Raw genomic sequence first — 19,757 nt, 5'->3', positions numbered from 1 at the left:
GCCTAGAACGCAGCTACTTGCCAGTTGATCAATGCCATTCAATTCATTAAAATAACCCTTCTTTTTTTGAGAACAACACAGAATGTCACAAATTGTTACATTAAAGGTACCGGCAAGGATGGGATTCTATCAGTTCGCACCTATTCTCTAGAACCAGTTGTTAACATTCTAAGCAGTTTGGAGAACCAGTTGTTAGAAGAAATTACTGGGCTAATCCTGTAAGGAAGGCAGGAAAGAAACATTCTGGTGTTGCTTATAGAAACTGCCTCTCCGTTAACCCTTATTACATTCTTGGCAGGACTAGACTTCCTGTCTCAGGAACTTCTCTGGAGTTTTTTTCCCTCCTTTGCTGGTACTTTGCTTGTGTGGAGTTGTAACTTTAAACCATTGTGCCATTTTAACTTTAAATAGTCATTCAAAGTTACAATGGCACTGAAAAAAGTGACTTATGACCATTTTTCACACTTACGACTGTTGCAGCATCCTCACAAGAGGCCAGGCGAGGAGATGTGTGCCTTGATGTGAGTGATATTGAGTTGGCCACACCCAGCCAATAACATGACCACCAAGCTATGTCCACCCAGTCACGTGACCACCAAGCCACGCCCACCAACTAAGTCACGCCCACAGAACCGGTTGTTAAAAAATTTGAATCCCACCCCTGGGTGTTGTGACTCCGAGACTTGAACCTGATCAGTCAGCAGATGTGGGTTCGAGCGAGGAAGAAGATCTGGCACTGAGATTCGAGCCTGCATTATTAAGTGACTTGGAGGGGAGTCAAGTAGAGGGAGAGGAGTTGGGTTTGAGAGATGAACCTGATTTATTGGAAGATTCAGAGGCCACTCTCTCCCCTGAAACTACTTCCCTAATTAAACCTCAGGTGTTAACTGTTAATCAGGAAAGTGTGTCAGAGGTTTCAAGCGGAGATGAAACTGCCGGATGCTGGCTGGATGCCAGAACTAGGAGAAGATTGAGACGTCAATCTCAATTAGAAAAGAGACGTCCGGCAAAGGATTAATTAATGAGACTGACACGCCCTTTCTTAGAGGATATAAGGGAGTGCATGACTTTGAAATCTTTGCTGGAAACAAAGTGAGTTTTGCCTTGGAAAGATTTGCGTCTGACTACTGCGTTGTGACAACTATACAGAATTGCGGACAGATTCTAGGAGGATCGCCAAAGGACTGTGATAACAGAGCAATTGAATCTTCTGTCTCTGGTTTTGTTTACGTAAAGTATTTGAACTATATAACTTGAAGTTTCATCTGTGGATACAGGTGGGACAGAACACCTGGGTAACGGTAAAGGTTCCCCTCAACGTATGTGTTAGTCATTCCTGACTCTAGGGGGCAATGCTCATCTCCATTACAAAGCTGAAGAGCCAGCACTGTCCAAAAACGTCTCCATGGTCTTGTGGCCAGAATGACTAAAAGCCAAAGGTGCATGGAACGCTTTTATCTTCCCACCAAAGTGGTCCCTATTTTTCTTCTTGCATTTTTCCATGCTTTCAAACTGCTAGGTTGGCAGAAGCTGGGACAAGTAACGGGAGCTCACCCCGTTACGTGGCGTGATGGATTCAAACCGCCGAATGTCTGACCTTTCAATCGACAAGCTCAGCGTCTTAGCCGCTGAGCCACCGCATCCCAATCAATTCTTACATTACAAACCCTCAAATGTGGGCTAACCAACACCATCCACAGTTCCTAAAGTCAAGAGGATAGTTACAGCTGCACACTTGAAGATGATGATCATGTGATTGTTATCTGTTTTTGGCTGTTTTGGCTTCCAGGGATGGAAGACACTTTGGGGTTAACTCCTTCCACTGGTACCTTGGTTGTAACATGCCATTGTTCTCCAACCTTTACAAATTATTGAAACTTGGTCATTAGTTTCCCTTCTACTGCTTTGCTGTTAGGAAGCCTAAACCAATATCTTCCGTTCTACATTTTACTCCATCCCTGCATTCTGAGCAAGTTATTAAATTAATAAGTTCATAATATTCATTGAATGCTTCAAGCATCTGTTGAGGTAAATAGAGCATTGCTAATAAAACAGGATTGCTGATTGAATCTGAATGTCTGCAGAGCACAATTATTAAAAAAAAAAAAAAACCTTCAGGGATATCTCTGTCTGTTGTTTAATATATGTGTCTGTGAGTTAAATCAGATGGAGGAGCATCCAGAGGGGAAAGAAATATAGTTTGTTGATCTGTGTGCCTCACAATACTCTATTAAAGTCATTCATAATTTCATTTCAGAATAATACAAATTGGGAGTTTTGTTTTCAATTTAATGACCTTTTTCTCCTCTTCCTTCTCTGTCTCTGTCTCTGTCTCTCTGTCTGTCTCTGTCTCTCTCTCTCTCTCTCTCTCTCTTTTTTTGCAGAACGGTTGGGAGAAAAACTATTGAAAATCTCCGGTCGAGATTCCTAAGTGTTTCACATTGTATGAGAAAGAGGCAACCTTACAAAAAAGGACACATTTTCTAGGTGAGATGCCAAGAAACATGGTGTCAGACTACTCAGGAATGGGATATGAAATTCCTTCGGAGGTCCAGTTTGGAAACTTGGAAAAACCACATCCTCTTGAGAGTGGAAAAGCACTCACAGATCAAAAACACTCAATTTTGGTAAGTGGTCTGGAAATAAGAAGAACCTTTTAATTTTTATATTGTACAGCTAGAGTGTGTAGCTGGGGGGTTGCAGTCCTTGGACAAAGGAATGACACCTTGTGGATAATTTATCTTATTGGTGGCCTTGCTTTGAAAAAAAAAATACCTTTTAAAGGTAAAGGTAAAAGATTCCCCTCGCATCTACGTACTAGTCATTTCCGGCTCTAGGGGGCGGTACTCATCTCCCTTACAAAGCCTGAAGAGCCAGTGCTGTCAGAAGACGTCTCTGGTGGTCATGTGGCCGGCATGACTAAACGCCGAAGGCGCACGGAACGCTGTTACTTTCCCACCAAAGGGGTCCCTATTTTCCTACTTGCATTTTTTTACATGCTTTCGAACTGCTAGGTTGGCAGAAGCTGGGACAAGTAACGGGAGCTCACTCCGTTACGCGGCACTAGGGATTCGAGCCATCGAACTGCCGACCTTTCTGATTGACAAGCTCAGCGTCTTAGCCACTGAGCCACTGCATCCCATTTTACGATTTACTAGATTTCTATCCACCTTTAACTCTTTTTAAGTAGCTCAAAGCAACATGCATATATAAGAAATACTCCTTCTTTTTCTTGTTTTCCCCCAAGAGCAATCCTGTGAAATGGATTGGCTGAGAGAAAGTAACTGATCCAAAGTCACCCAGTTGGCTTTCATGCCTAAGGTGGGACTAGAACTCACAGTTTTATGCTGATTGGCCCAAAGGCGGCTCGGTGACTTGGGCCAATCACCAGGAGACAATAAATTCTGTTCCCACCGTAATCACGAAAGCTGACTGGATGATTTTGGGCCAATCAGTGAATTCTAGTCCCACCTTAGGCATGAAAGCCAATTGGGTGACTTTGAGCCAATCACCTGGAGATGGTGAGTTCTAGTCCCGCCTTAGGCCTGAAAGCCAGTTGGGTGACTTTGGGCCAATCACCAGGAGATGGTGAGTTCTAGTCCCGCCTTAGGCATGAAAGCCAGCTGGGTGACTTTGGGCCAATCACCAGGAGATGGTGAGTTCTAGTCCCGCCTTAGGCCTGAAAGCCAGTTGGGTGACTTTGGGCCAATCACCAGGAGATGGTGAGTTCTAGTCCCGCCTTAGGCATGAAAGCCAGCTGGGTGACTTTGGGCCAGTCTCTCTCCCTCAGCCTAACCCACCTCACAGGGTGGTTGTTGTGGGGAAAATAGGAGGAGGAAAGGAGTATTCTGTATGTTTTCTGCCTTGAGTTATGTATAAAAACAATAAAGATGGGATAGAATGAATGAATGAATGAATGAATGAATGAATGAATGAATGAATGAATGAATGAATGAATGAATGAATGAATGAATGAATGAACGAATCTTCTCCCAATCTAACAGTCCCCTGGTCAAGTTTCCAAGACGATGGGGAAAGTATTCCTTCTTGGGAGCAGCGAGATAGCTCAAAAGGAGAGCTATCTCAACTTCTTGAACTACAGAAAGTGTGTGCAACAGCCCCAGAACCATATTTTCTCTCCCGCTTCTCTCAATCCTTCCTCTCCAGAAAGCTTTGGATGCCTTCTTAAAGCCCTTTCCAGACATTTACCCATGGGTAAACATGATCAAACCGTTGCAACATGAGGAATAATGCAAGAGTAGCACAACCTGTCTCTAGCAAAGGTGACATGGCCGGAGTATCTTTTGATGTAATATGAGATTTCACAAGCTGATAAGGGCTTTCTAAGAGAGGGATTGTGATGCAATGTAAGGAGGAGGCGGATTCCCAGGAGGGAGGGAATGCATTCCACAGGAGTTAGAGGCAACTCAGCCCAGGTATTATACGTGAGAGAAAGAGGGTTGAAGACAGCTCTTCCCTAATAGTTCCCAAAGCATAGGTGGTCCTCGGCTTACAACCACAATTGAGTCCAAAATTTCTGTTCCTAAGCAAGACAGTTGTTAAGTGAGTTTCCCCTCATTTTACGACCTTTCTGGCCACCGTTGTTAAATGAACCCTTGCCGTTGTTAAGTTATTAACACGGTTGTTCAGCTTCCCCAATGACTTTGCTTGTCAAAACTTCACGAAAGGCAACACTGCAACCGTCCTAAATACGAGTCAGTTGGCAAACGTCTGAACTTTAATTGTTGGGGATGCTGCAGCAGTTGTAAGATTGAAAAACGGTCATAAGTCACTTTTTCACTGCTGTTGTAATTTCAAACAGACACTAAGGACGCTGTTGTAAGTCGAGGTTCACCTGTATATGCTCAGTGCAGAATAATAAGCTGCTTCAGTTTGGCAAGAGTCTGTCTGTAGGTGTGAAACAATAAAGACCTCAGCTTGGGAGAATCTCTATGTGTCATACTTGGCCTGTAAGTCCCGGAGCATTTGAGCAAAAACGTTTGACGTCAAAGCGGAGCTGATTCTCGCTCTGTGCATTTAATTATCAGTTTAGCTGCATCGTCGTGTCTGTTTCATCCTTAAGTGTGCGCACAGAAAGCTGAGGATATTGCTGGGAGCTACACAAATTGCACCATTCGTATATCATCCGGCTTCCTTCCTTACTCTGTGGTGCCTAATTTACTCTTTGGCTTTTGGTGTTTTCGGATGACTTCATTGATTGACATAAGGAGGGCTGGGTGATGCTTCAACCTGCCTAATAAGCATGTAAGCACTGAGCGTCCAAGTTGGCTGTGGTCGCTTGGGGCCCTCGACAGACCAAATGCAAGCACATCATTTTGCCTGCCGTGCTACAAACTAGATTTCAAAATTGAACAGTCTGATCTGCAGCAGTCCTGTGCTATGGGCACTCTTGGCCCATAGCTATTTTCTCTAGATTATTTTTCTTCCACATTTTGTCTGAAGAGCGTAAACAGTACAGTTACTTGCCTGTTCATCTGGAAAACGGGTGGTTCTAGGCTAAGGGTATTGTTCCTATTCCTCCATAAAACAGGTGATCCTAGGCTGTCAGTATTATCTGATTTCTTCTGTAAAACAAGTGTTCTTTAGCCTTTCTGGATCTGCCTCTTGCATCTCATAAACAGATGTGGTCTGGACAGTCCATTTGTCAGGGTTCCAAGTAATATTCCCAAAATATATAGGACCGCAAGGCAGGGAGATTCTTCAAAGAACTGATTCATTGGAAATACCATACTGGCACAGGCTAGTGAAAACTGACTCTGAATATTCCCACAGTTTTCACCAAGTTAAAAAGTTCTTCCTCTTCCCCAAACAGTCAGTTATATGGCCCAATCATCATGTTGTCCGGTTGCCTGGTAATGTCACCCCACTTCTCTCCGACCACCTGTGGCAATGTCCTTGGTTCCCAACAAACAGTATTTTGTTTTGGCCACAAACTCCCTCTATCTCTACTCCCCTGTCCGTAACCCTCAGCTCCAGTGTGGCAATGCTGAAGCTAGAAAATGGCCTCGTTCAGGCCAACTTCAGAGTTGACACCGTTCCTGCCCCGTCATCCAAAATAGGGGTGGTTCTAGGCTGAGGATAAGGTCCCCATTCCTCTATAAAACAGGTGGTTCTAGGCTGTGAGCATTGTCTGCTTTCTTCTGTGAAACAAGTGTCTTTTAGACTTTCTGGATTTATTTTCCTTCCGTTGGACAGGTGTGGTCCTAGGCAGTTTGTTCCTGTCCCTTCATCCAAAATAGGGGCAGTTCTAAGTTGAGGATGTCCCCATTTCTCTATAAAATCGGTGGTTTGGGGCTGCGGGCATTATCTACATTCTTCAAATAAACAAATGTCATTTAGACTGTATAGATTTGCCCCTTCATCCAAAATAAGAGTGGTTCTGGGCTGCCACTCTCTAAATTGGGTGGTTCTAGGTTTTCAATAACTTTATTCTTCTGCAAAACAAGAGGTGATTTTAAGCCAGGAGTCAGCAACCTGTGGCTCCGGAGCAGCATTTGGCTCTTTCATCCCTCCGCTGCAGCTCCCTGCCAGCTCCATAATTGATAGGGCTTTTGGTTAGGACAGGTAGAGGAAAAAGGAGGCCACATTAGGAGGAGACTCTTATGGTGGGGGAACGAGACTTCCGGTCAGCTTCAGAATTGAATGTGGTTGCTGACCCCTCTTCTAAGCTGTCTCTTCATCTGTCTCTTCTTCTGGCAATCTTCTTAAAATTGCTTTTAAGGCTTTGCTTGGGATGTGATGGTTATTTTTGGGTACTTTGTCTCAAATTGCTACTGCCAAACGAAAGCTCTCTCCTGCCAAGACAGAAAAGCTGGTTCACCCAGTCTTGTAATTCTATAATTAAGTTGCTCTTTTGGATGTTGTACTTGGATAAATTGTGTTAAGGGCTTTATTTGTATGAGTTTTAAGGCAGGGTGGAAACAATATAATTGTGCGCAGCACTTAGCAAGTTGCTGTGGTGTACTGTTTCAGCAGCAATTAAGTGATTTCTGGTGATAAATTTGACGCCTTCTCCCCTCCCCTCCCATCTCAAAAAAAAAAAAAAAAAAAAGCTACAGCACAAATTCAAATGTATTGCAGTTTCCTTTCAGTAGCAGCCAATGGAATATCTCTAATACGAGGTCAAATCAATCTTTTCCAGTTTGGACACCTTCCCAATATGCGGTTTTTCTGATTTCAAAAGATTTAGAATGACCATGATGGGGGAGAATTTCTGGAAATTGAAGTTTTGGAGAATAGCTACTTTGGGGGGGAAAATCCAAATTATCTGATAGACTAGTGAAAAAAACTTGCTGTATGCACAGGAAAAACTACAGGAGATCATTATTTAAGTTACATTAAGAAAAGTTCTACAAAATCAGGCCAGAGGCTTCCTTAATCAATCTTTCTAGTCTCAGGATCATTAAGCAAATCCTTTTGAGAAGCCAAGAACCTGTGATGGAATGTAGTCTGGATTCCCAAGAGGGAGGGGCTGCATTCCAGAGGAGGAAGGGACAACTCAGTTCAGGTAGTTTGTGTGAAAGAATGAGGGCAAAGAGAGCTCCTCCCGAATAGTTCCCAGAGATATGCTTTTATGGGGGTGTTAGCAGGGGTGGGCTTCAAAAATTTTAGCAACCGGTTCTCCGCCCAGTTGCTGGGTGGGCGTGTCCATGGTGGGCGTGGCCTAGCCAGCCTCCTGCACTACGACAAGAGGGGCCATTTTTGCACTCCCTTGGCTCCAGAGGCTTCCCTCAAGCCTCCAGGAGGACGAAAACGGCCTCCCCAGGCTCCGGAAGCCAGAAACAGGCCCATTTCTGGCATTCCTGAACTTCCAGGAGGCCTGTTTTTCGCCCTCCCTGGGCTCCGGAGGCTTTCCTCAAGCCTCTGGGAGAGCAAAAACTGCCTCCCCAGGCTCTGGAGGCTCTCTGGAAGCCAGAAATGGATCCATTTCGGGCATTCCCAAACTTCCAGGAGGTCTGTTTTTCGCCCTCCCTGGGCTCCGGAGACTTTCCTCAAGCCTCTGGGAGGTTCCAGGACATCTGTGTTTTACCCTTCCTGAACCTCCATGAAGTCCCTGAACTTACCTGGGATCCAAAATGGGCTGTGGGGGGACTCTTGGATGGGGAGGAGAGGGGTGACTGGGGCCAGCCAGGGGTGAGATTTGCCAGTTCACTGAACCGGCCATAAAATTAGCTACCGGTTCGGTACCGGTTCACCCGAACCAGGGAGAACCGGTAGCAGCCCACTCCTGGGTGTTAGCATGCTTTAGTTTGGCAAGATTTGTCTGTGGGTGAGGACCAATACAGAAATCTTCTTGGAAGAATCACAACATGTCTTACTTTGTTTATGGAGCCCAACACTAACAGAAACGAGCATTTCCTCACCCCTTTCATGCCATTTCACTTGACTTGACTTTGCATAACACACTACACTCAAGAACAAAAAAAAATCTGAATTTTGATCACGTGACTATGGAGATGCTGCAGTGGTCATAAGTGTGAAAAATGGTCCTCAGTCAACTTTTTTTCAGTGCTGTTGTACCTTTGAATGGTCACTAAATGAACTGTTGGAAGTTGTTGTGGTTCGTTGGCAGAAGGTGCGGACAGCAGAGATCTCTGATAGCGAGGACTCGGATGAGGGGCCTGCGTGTGATGCAGGGATGGGGCCAGGACTATTGGAGAGTGGGGTGCTGCCTTCAGAGCTTGTGGAGTCTGGCAGAAGTGACGCAGAAGACCCCAGGGAGCCTGTGCGCATGTGCGCAGGGGCTTCCCAAAGAAAAGAGCAGCTGAAGCAGCAAGGGCAACTCGGGAGTAAGGCTGGAAGGTGATGGATAAAAACCAGCCCTCGGGGATGTGTTCTTTGCAGGAAGCAAAGAAGTTCTTTAGACTCATAGTCCTCGTTGAAGCCCCGCTTACTCTGGTTTGTTTTTGAAATTTCTGTCAGTGGATATTTAATCAGTAATTAGTCTTCTGTTCTTGGCAGCCTTTTGCAATCTTGAAAGGACTTGCTTTTGATATCGGACAATTAGGATTAAATGTTTCTTGGCTGGGAATGCACTGAATTCCTAGCGCCGCATTAAAGGTTTGCTTTTATTCACAGTTTGTGTTTGTTTAATTTGAATTTGAACAAGGCTTGGGTCAGAACAGAAGTCGAGGATGATCTGTACCTTCTAGTATACAACAACACCTGAGTTTGCCTTTGTGGTTAAATCTTAGGATGAAGATGAATGGTTGAAAGATCTAACTCACGAAGAAAAGGATGTCCTCCTGTTTTTCGAAGAAACTATTGATTCCTTGAATGACGATGTGGAGGAACAAGGCTTGCATGACAGTGGTGTCTTCTGCCATTCTCTAAAGCTGGTAGAAGAAAACACACCGAACCATTCAGGGTCTGAAGAGCTCATAGAATTGGTCCCGTCAGCACCAAAGAACAGCACAGAACCAGGTAAAGTGAAATGATTATATCCTCAGATTGAATTTAAGGAACCCACTTTTCAGAAAAGGTCGCAGAACTAGTATGGTTGCAGTTTGGAGTCATATCATAGGGATGTTTTGTTTTTTAAAAAAAAGCTAGAAAATATTTTGGAGTGGGTTTTAGGGTGGTCTTAATCTGTTGTTGATAAGACAGGGCACAGCTGCCTTTTTTTTTTTGCAAGTACTAGGCCATTCCACCAAGGTGCATTTCCAAAAGGTAGCTGGACTGTTGTTGTTTTTCCCTTAAAAATGTTTCGCTTCTCACCCAAGAAACATCTTCAGTTCTGACTCCCAAGAAGAAACTTCTTGGATGAGAAGCAAAACGTTTCCAAGGGGGGGAAAAACCAAGAAACTCCAGTTGTCCTTTTGGGAAGTGGTAGGATTCAAAAAATTTTACTACTGGTTCTGTGTGCGTGGCTTGGTGGGCGTGGTGTGGCTTGGTGGGCATGGCAGGGGAAGGTTACTGCAAAATCTCCATTCCCTTCCCACCCCACTAACCTGCTTTCCAGCTCCGTTCTCCGCTCACGGCAACAAAAGAAGACCCAGCTGATCAGCTGGGACTCGGGAGGCAGAGAATAGATGGGGGCGGGGCCAGTCAGAGGTGGTATTTGCAGGTTCTCTGAACCACTCAAAATTTCCGCTACCAGTTCTCCAGAACTGCTCAGAACCTGCTGAATACCACCTCTGCTTTGGGACAATCACGACCTGGATGACTGAGAATTTCCGTAGACCTATGGACCATTCCACATAACTTCTAAAACAGATCTAATGGGTATTTTTCTTTCTTTTTCTTCCTAGCATCAGAGGAAACTTGGAAACTGGATGAGCCAAAGCTGGAGGATGTTGAACCATCAAAGGAAGATGTTCATCCAGTTTCTCTTCAGCCAACGCCACCTTCACCACCCCCGTTGCCTGTCGGTGAGACGTATCCTGCTCAACCCACTATACTACATCCAAAGCTCCTTCACTCCATCCCCACACCGCTGTTGATTGCCGAGAAATTGTCTGAGCAGCAGACAAAGGAAAGAAACGCCAAGGAGGGGAGGACCATCTCCACTTCCTCCACCCTATGCAGTGGGGAGCAGGTCAAGCCTTGTGCCCCACCCCCAGCTGCTCCCAAACCCCAGAGGTTCCCGAGCAACATCAGCTTCACCAATGCCAGTGAGCGGGAATTCAGCAAAATCATCTCCAAGGCAGCCGTCAACGTTCAACAGCGCAAGGCGCAAGTGTTGGCCAATGTCAACGCTTCAGCCCTGCTATTAAATGAGTTGGGAGAGAGGCTGCAGAAGCGTGGACTACTGGGCCCCAGCCAAAGCTTGCCCCTTCATGATTTACCTTCTGAGTCCATGGGCCATGAACCCTTGAGTAGTTTAAGCCTGGTTGAGAAAACTCTTGCCCGGGCCCACCTCATCCACCCTCTCAACGTCCTTTCCATAAAGGGCGAGAGGCCCGAACAAGGATGCGGCACACCAGATGGTTATCAAAACATCCATGAAATCATGAAAAAGGATCCTAATTTGTTACCCACCCCAAACAAAACCATGACTGTCAAGCCAGAGGCTGATCTTGTAGATAGCAAGTCTGCTTGGCCAAGTATTTCTGGACAACCTCAACAAGACCTCATCTTTGACATGCAGAGAAAGTTGAGCTCGCTGCCCAAAACTGCAGGACTCCAATCCAAGGGTGTCACAGTGCAATTTTCCAGCCGTGGATCAACAGAAGAAGCCCGAAGGGAGGCTTTACGAAAACTGGGACTTCTGAAATAATAGTGGATGGAGGAGAACATCTAGAGAACATTATGTGCCCGAAGACAGATTCCAATGAAATCCATTCTATTTACCATGCAGGCTAAGGAAGTGTTTGGAACTCTATTGCTCTCTGCTGGCATTTGGGATGGATGTCCTTGACATGAACTCACTGTGCTTATCAGTCTTCAAGGCATTTCATAAAAGCCCGTGTGAAAGTGAGTGTCAAGCTTTAAATGAAAGTCAATGGGTAGTTTGTGTATAAGCCATCTTTGTGTCCCTGGCCAAGTACATCAGAGAATCCCTTGGATAAAACCCGGAAGATCCCAAGAGGACTGTGTTAAGGAATTCTATAAGGATAAATGTATATATCCCCACATATCGGACAGCTTAAATTCGTAATAAACCTGCTATCACAAAGGTTTAACACCACACACAGACTGCAGATCATTCCTTTTGTAGAGTAACTGGTGAGATTGTAGCAAACTTTTCCAGTTTGGTTGATAGCTTGAAGAATATCGAGCCTACTAGATTTGACAAAAGATTCCGTTTCATCCAGTGTTCCATTTCCTGTAGCTTTGCGGTCTCTGTGCTGCTGAAAATCAGTTGTGTAAAAACGATGGGGGGGGGACCCCAATATGTCATAAGTCTGGGTTGAAATCTTGGGCGCCCCATTTTTCTGACCCCCGAGGCTTCACGTTGAAGCATATGATGACCTGCTTTTTCCTCTACCATGTCTAATACAGGATACTCTACAGAAGTGGTATTCAGCAGGTTCTGACCAGTTCTGGAGAACTGGTAGCCCCCCAAAAAACAGTTGAAAAATGGCCTGAAAAACAGGCCAAAAAATGAGTGGGGGCTGGGCCCAGCCAGTGGTGGGATTTGCCGGTTCGCCGAATTGCGCAGAATCTTAATTACCGGTTCGCTGAACCGGTGAGAACCAGCAGCAGCCTACGTCTGGCATGTTTGGTGGCAGTTCTGACATTATGGAATTTGGGGGTGCAGTCCCAGCTCTCTTACTCCAGTGAGTAGCTCTGGAAGGTAGGAAGCCCAGAAATTGTCCTGCGTGATAAGAAACAGAGCCTTTTCTGGGACCCGATGCCCTCCTTCCCTATCGGATCCTTTTGGTTAAGCTGTCCTGTAGCAATAACGCTGTGAATTCTTGTTTCATCTCAAGCCCTCTTTAAGTCGAAGTGGTGTGACGACGGCCTGTGAATCCAGAGTAAGCGAGTCCTGTTGACCTCATGATGAAGCAATAGCATTGCCTGTGATTTCAATAGAATAAATATCCTTCTGTTGCCAGAACCGTCTCATGATACTTCTGTTGGGATGCTTGGAAAATTGCCTTTATGAAATTTCTCCTAGGGTTGCATCAGCCTTGCAAGATAGTTCTGAACAAGAAGCACATCCAGAAGGACTTACTGTGATGACCCAGGGTGGGATACAAAATAAACACAGTCACAAAAATAGGTGAAGCCCCTTTTATTCCTTCACTTTGCTTCAAAGCTCCAAATATCTCTGACCGGAGACAAAAAAACTCCCTCACAAGCAGTTATGAAAAGGAGGAAATGCCGTTTAAACTAAAAATGCCTATAAATTATAAAGAGTAAACAACAACACAAACCACACTGAAGCAATTAAGGGAACCAGGCAAGATAAGGGCTTGAAGACGTCCACAGAGATCGAAACACACACTGGGAAGGACGGCAAACTCAGATAGGAATGACAGACTAGAGATATTTTTCCATGCTTTTGTTTCCAGCACTGGCCCATATGCATGTCCGTCCTTTTACACTACTCACAGCTACAGCCCATGAAGAGGATCAAGGCCCTTTCCTCCCCCATAGAACACACCATTCACGCCTCTCCCTTATCCTCTCCTCCCTGCGTGCCCTAGGATGGAGAGGGGATGGGCCTGGGTCTTCTTCTGACTGCCCAGACGGCCTCTGCCCTTCCCCAGCCTCCTCCACAACCTCCAGAGTCACACTTCCACTCCCTGTCGGCTGTTCCTCCTCTCCCTTGGAGTCAGTCTCCAACAGGGGCATGACACTCACTGTATTGCAAGGTTACATGGGGTTGCAAATCCAAAAATACATCTCTTCGCCCCCCCCCCACACCTTGCCTATACAGGTAGTCCTCTTCTTACGACCACAATGGAGCCCAGCATTTCCGCTGTTAAGTGAGACATTTGATAAGTTTTGCCCCATTTTTTTACAGCCTTTCTCGTTCAACGATTCACTGCAGGTGTTAAATTAGTAACACGGTTGTTAAGTGAATCTGGCTTCCCCACTGACTTTGCTCATCCGAAGTTTGCCCAAGGGGAATCCCATGACCCCAGAACACCACAACTGTCATAAATATGAGTCACTTGCTCAGTGTCTTTTGATCCTGTGACTGCGGGGATGCTGAAACGGTTGTGTGAAAAAATGGTCATAAGTCACTTTTCAGGGCCATTGTAACTTCGAACAGTCACTAAATTTTTATTTTTTTATGAACTGTTTATGAACTGTTGCAAGCCGAGGTCTACCTGTACAATCAGGGGTGGGCTTCAAAAAAATTTAGCAACTGGTTCTCTGCCTGGTTGCTGGGTGGGTGTGGGGGCTGTTTTCACCCTCCCTGGGCTCCGGAGGCTTTCCTTGAGCCTCCTGTATGTTTCTCCTTTTCTTCATCCAGGGAAATATAATATTCTGCCTTTTTAATATTTCCTAGAATGTTTCATTCTTCTAGGAGAGGGGTGGGTGCTAACTTTCTACACCAGGAAGGTGAAAACGGCCTACCTGGGCTCTGTCACATGACCTTCCAGGCACCTTAAGAACAGGAGCTATATTGTATATTTCGCAATATGAAAAAAAAAAACTACCCCTATTATCAGTCATACTTTTAAACAAGGGAGAATTAACTTGATGACAAATTGAGCATGAGACACCTCCATTTCAGCCCAAAGGAAATTAGGTATAATATTTAAAGCTTTTATGAGGAAACATGTAACAACATGGTCTGATTTCCGGCAGCAAATGCTACAGCTTGAAAACTGAGCCACCGACATAATCCTTCCGCTTGACTGTTCCTTAAATTCATTAACTTTCAAGAACATGACCTCTCTCTCCTAAGTAGGCTTTGTTGAAGCAGCATATTTTTCCTTTCATCCGAGCTGCATTTGTCCGAAAAGGCAGAGCTAGCAGAAGATGAAGCCTGTGGCACTGATGGCTTCCCGTTTTTGTGCCGGCTTAATGCTCCAGCTGTGACTTCAGTCACAGCTTGGGAGGGGGGGAACATGTGTTTTCCCACAGCCTTTGGAAAATTTTGGTGGGGATCCTGGCACCCTCACTCTCCTCAGGAACACATTTGGCTCATCATCCCAATCCAATCCAGTAGAAATTCAAATTCCAGTTTATTCAGCAAGCTGGAAAAAATAAGAAAATCCACATTCTTTCAATATTTCCTTCCCTCCCTCCCTCCCTCCTTCCTTCATTCCTTTCTTCCTTCCTCTTTCCTTTCCTTTTTTCTTTCCTTTCGATATTATTTCTATAAATAACTCAAGGCAGCAAACACACAATAATTGTTCCTCCTCCTATTTTCCCCACAACAACAACCATCCTGTGAGGTGACTGGCCCAAAGTCTGACTTTCATACCTAAGGCAGGACTAGAACTCACTGTCTCCTGATGATTGGTCCAATGTCACCCAACCAGTTTTCATACATAAGGACAGGATTAGAACTCACCGTCTCCTGGTGATTGGTCCAATGTTACCCAACCAGCTTTCATGCATAAGGACAGGATTAGAACTCACCGTCTCCTGGTGATTGGTCCAATGTCACCCAACCAGTTTTCATACATAAGGACAGGATTAGAACTCACCGTCTCCTGGTGATTGGTCCAATGTTACCCAACCAGCTTTCATGCATAAGGACAGGATTAGAACTCACCGTCTCCTGATGATTGGTCCAATGTCACCCAACCAGTTTTCATACATAAGGACAGGATTAGAACTCACCGTCTCCTGGTGATTGGTCCAATGTTACCCAACCAGCTTTCATACATAAGGACAGGATTAGAACTCACAATCTGCTGGCTTCTAGCCTTATCACTAGACCAAACTGACTCTGCAATGCGTCTACGAAAAACTCTCAAGCAGATCTGATGTTATTGGATGGGTCCCTCACATGAATGTCATCTAACCTCCCAGGAAAAGTTCTATACTATAGCAACCTTCAGGAATCAGCCCAGCCTAGCAGCCCTACCTTGAAAGGGGAGGGGCCAAAAGAACAGAATGGGTGGGGCTAGGGCCTAAATCCTAAAAGCCCATCTAGTAAAATCAGTTGCCTGCATATTTTCAACCTGTTTGAGGGAATTATTTGGAGGATTAAAGATCCCGATGGGATTGGGGGTTCATTCAGATGTAACCACCTGCTATTCGAACACTTAACCCCCCCTTCCTCCAAAACCTTGCAAAATGACCTAAAATTGCACCAAAAGGAGGCCATCTTGTGTTTCCAGTGCTATAATCCTGCTATGGGGCTGCAAACGATAATCAGCTAATCAGAATAGAGCTGGAAGGAATAGAATAGAATAGAATGGAATGGAATGGAATAGAATAGAATAGAATAGAATAGAATAGAATAGAATAGAATAGAATAGAATAAAATAGAATAAAATAGAATAGAATAGAATAACAGAGTTGGAAGGGACCTTGGAGGTCTTCCAGTCCAACCCCCTGCTTAGGCAGGAAACCCTACACCACTTCAGACAAATGGTTATCCAACATCTTTTTTAAAACTTCCAGTGTTGGAGCATTCAGGGACTTTGGAGGTCTTCTAGTCCAGCCCTCTGCTCCAGCCGGAGACCCTACAGCATTTCAGACAAGTGACTGTCCAGCCTCTTCTTACAAATATCCAATGTTGAAGCAGCCACAACTTCTGAAGTTGTGTTTCTAGTTAATTGTCCCCACTGTTTGGAAGTTTCTCCTTAATTCCAGGTTGCTTCTCTCCTTGATTAGTTTCCATTCATTGTTTCTTCTCCTGCTTTCTGGTGCTTTGGAGAATAAATTGACACCCCTCTTCTTTGTAGCAGCCTCTCAAATCCCGGAAGACTGCTGTCATGTCACCCCTAGTCCTTCTTTTCTCTAGACTAGCCAAACCCAAATCCTGCAGCCATTCTTCGTATGTGGCCTTTACTCATCTGAGTTGCTCTTCTCTTCACTTTTTCCAAAGTCTCAACATCTTTTTTGTAATGTGATGACCAAAACTTGATACAGCGTTCCAGGTGGTTTGAGGAATTATATGTGATTCATGTTGTTATCTCCATCCCCACCTTTGCCTTAAACCAGTGTCTTTTTTCCACCAATCTTGGCCACTTTAACATGGGTGGACTTCAACTCCCAGAATTCCCCAGCCTCGAATGGCCACTCAAGTAGTTAAAGTCATAGTCTAGAGCTACCTATAGCTCAGGATAAAACTGTCCTGGATTTTTTTATTTTACTAACCAGTCTTCACCAAACAACACGAACAGTGTCAGGAAAATGATTTAGTAACTTGCAGTGCCACATTTTTATCACTTGGGAGAAGGAACACGGTTTCTTTGTGTTTCATCCCGAAATGGAGGAGAAGGAATGCTTTGATATGATTCAATCTATCAGCAACCATCAACTGCCAAGAGAAGGATTCGAGGCCGGCAGTTTGCTCGTGGGGATAACTGTAGAATTGTTCTTTCTTTTCTAACATACGTGATTGCCAAAACAGATTTCCCATTCATAACGCCTTTGATTTCTTCAATTTCTCTGTTTTGAGGGCAGGTTAGGGAATACAGTGGCATTTTGCTATCTCATAGGCAGTGCTTGGTTTCCAAATTGAAAAGCCAGCTCTTTTGAAGTACAAGATGAACAGTTCAAAACTCATCTTACGTAAATCCGCACCGTAACCTTAAATGACCTCATATTTCACCCATGGTTCCTTTCTCCTAAATCCTGGAAAGATTATAAAGATGACAGTCCCTGAACACAGGTATCTAACATGCACGGGATGAATGACTAAGTTTTATGTTTAATTAAATCCGCGGTAAGGTCTTGCTCCCTTTGCATGAGACGGTCCATCTGATTGTAACGGGTGACTACATGGATAATGTCATTCCATAGTTAACTCGCTAAATGGCACTGTGTCTCACTGCTGTCAGGCATTTCTTATGCAGTCTTATGCTCTTTTTCAAGACCCTCAAAAATGTTTCCAGTTACTTTTCTGACTAGTGTGCCCCTCAAAGCCAATTATGAGTGTGTGCACGTGTGCAAAGTGCGCCCACCAAGCCACGCACACCGAAATGGTGGTAAAACTTTTTGAATCCTACCACTGGAGTCTGGGGGGTTGAAGTGTACACATCTTTAAAGTGACCAAATTGAGAAACACTGAGCTGAACAATTTATATTTTTTTATCTCACCTTGCCTCTTTTCCTTTTTTGATTGCCAGTGCTGCAATATGATCCAATTCAAATTCTCTTTCGATATCTGCCAATAGTTTTTCTATCTGCCAATAGTTTTTAAATGACAATTTGGCTATTCTTCTTATTAATGCTACCATTACTGTCTATTAATCCAAGGAATACCAGTCTTTGGACTGGATATTTTCTTAAGTATTTTCTGATGTTTGAAATAAGGAACATGGAGGTGTTTTCATAGCATATCTAAAGCTCCAAACAAAACATGTTTTGGCTAAATCACTGGTGTTAAGCCCAGTGCGTTTAACATTTCAAAATATTTGTGAATCTCTTTAGCATGACCTCAAGAGCTTGGATTGCTAAATTTGTCTTCCAAAGTCCTTCAACCTCCATTTGCAAATTTCAGCACTGTTGTTGTTGCCGTTGTTATTTCCACATTGGGATTGTGGGAGCCCCCCCCCAAATCACAGGTCATCCTCGACTTACAGCCATTACATTTAGCGACTGCTGGAACTTACAACGGCACTGAAAAAGGTATCTTAGAATTGGTCCTCAAACTTACAACTGTTGCAGCATGGTCACATTATCAGATTTTCAGCATTTGGGCAACCAGCATGTATTTACAAAGGTTGCCACATCCTGAGATCACGTGAATGCCAATTGCGATCATCCCAGCTGGCTTCCGTCAAGAAAAGTCAAAGGGGAAAGCTGGATTCGCTTAAGGACCACCTGACTTACTTAACACCCGTGGCAGAAAAAATGGTTGTAAAACTGAGCGAGTCTCACTTAACAACTGCCTTGCTTTGCAACAGAAATTCTGGTCCCAATTTTGGCCTTAAATCGAAGACTTCCCATGTAGAGATATTTTTTTTTAATTGTTTCAAAATGAAAAAGAAACCACTACCCAAAACAGATCTGTAAGACCAAACTGCCAATACTAATAAAGATAACAACTCCTTTATAATGATAATAGTAATAATTATTTTGCCACCTTGAGTTATACTTTGAGTTATAAAATAATAAAGGTAGGATAAAACTCTAATAAATAAATAAATTTTAGGAAGAGATATAAAATGGAGCACTCTGTGACTTTCTGTTGCGATGCTTCTCCCTGGTTGCCTGTCTATATGCCAGGCTGTTCTTATCACAGCCAGCCCAAAGAACCTTTGCTCCTTTATAGAAAATTAAACCTCGTTGTAACTGAAATAGGAACCGCTCGCCTGCATTATGCAACTACAGAAATATGCAACCTTTGACTTCAAAAGACTCGAAATAGAATGGAGACTGTGAAATCAGGTGAAATCAAATATTACAATGCGTTCCTGCCCTCCTTTTTGTGAGAGTGATATTTTGCTACTCGCCTTGGCTCAGTTTAAGCATAATAAAAATTTCCTCTGGAAAAATGATTCAGTCCAATTAATTGAATTACAAGATTTTTTTTTTCACGAAACTTTTTTTTAAAAAAGAAAATGGCACTACACTTATCTTTTATTTCATTCATGCTGCTTCCCGCTTCTAATGAGAAGAAGAACTAGGGGTGACATGGTAGCAGCGTCCTAATATCTCAGGGGCTGCCCCAAAGAAGAGGGAGTCAAGCTATTCCCCAAAGCACCTGAAGGCAGGAGAAGAAGCAATGGGTGGAAACTAATCAAGGAGAGAAGCAACTTAGAACTAAAGAGAAATTTCGTGAGAGTGAGAACAATTAATCAGTGGAATGACTTGCCTTCAGAAGTCCCTCCCAACTCTGATATTCTACGTTCTATAATATTCTATAATATTATATTCTAGAATAAAATTTGCAGACAACACCACATTGGTGGGACTCATATCAGAAGAAGACGGAACAGCCTACAGGTCAGAGGTTCTCAGACTGGTCTTGTGATGCAAGAGTCATAATCTCGCCCTGAACATCAAAAAGACCAAAGAATTGATTATAGACTTCAGACGATGCAAAGCAGAGCCTCTCCCACTATATATCAATGGAGGTTGTGTGGAAAGAGTTCATAGTTTTAAATTTCTAGGAACTCATATTTCTGACAACCTTACTTGGTCAGTCCACACTATGGCCACTGCAAAGAAGGCCCAACAGCGCCTGCACTTTCTGAGGCTGCTGA

The 19,757-nt window shown here is 44.0% G+C and overlaps 1 protein-coding gene across 2 annotated transcripts in view; it reads left to right on the top strand.

Annotated features, from left to right (window-relative positions):
• PROSER2 (proline and serine rich 2) overlaps positions 1-12,523 on the top strand; it is a 32,930-nt gene extending 20,407 nt beyond the window's left edge. For both annotated transcript variants that reach the window (XM_087968828.1, XM_087968827.1), the window contains exons 2-4: positions 2,385-2,627; positions 9,216-9,444; positions 10,272-12,523. In XM_087968828.1, coding sequence (XP_087824954.1) covers positions 2,493-2,627; positions 9,216-9,444; positions 10,272-11,239 — 1,332 coding nt within the window. In that variant the 5' untranslated portion in view covers positions 2,385-2,492 and the 3' untranslated portion in view covers positions 11,240-12,523. The remainder of the gene's footprint in view (positions 1-2,384; positions 2,628-9,215; positions 9,445-10,271) is intronic.
• Positions 12,524-19,757: the final 7,234 nt, after the last annotated feature.

The sequence above is a fragment of the Notechis scutatus genome, chromosome 6 (genome assembly GCF_049901735.1).
Source record: "Notechis scutatus isolate UNSWTSFEM ecotype Mainland chromosome 6, rNotScu1.2, whole genome shotgun sequence".
Taxonomy (NCBI): domain Eukaryota; kingdom Metazoa; phylum Chordata; class Lepidosauria; order Squamata; family Elapidae; genus Notechis; species Notechis scutatus.
This window is presented reverse-complemented; position numbering and strand designations above follow the sequence as displayed.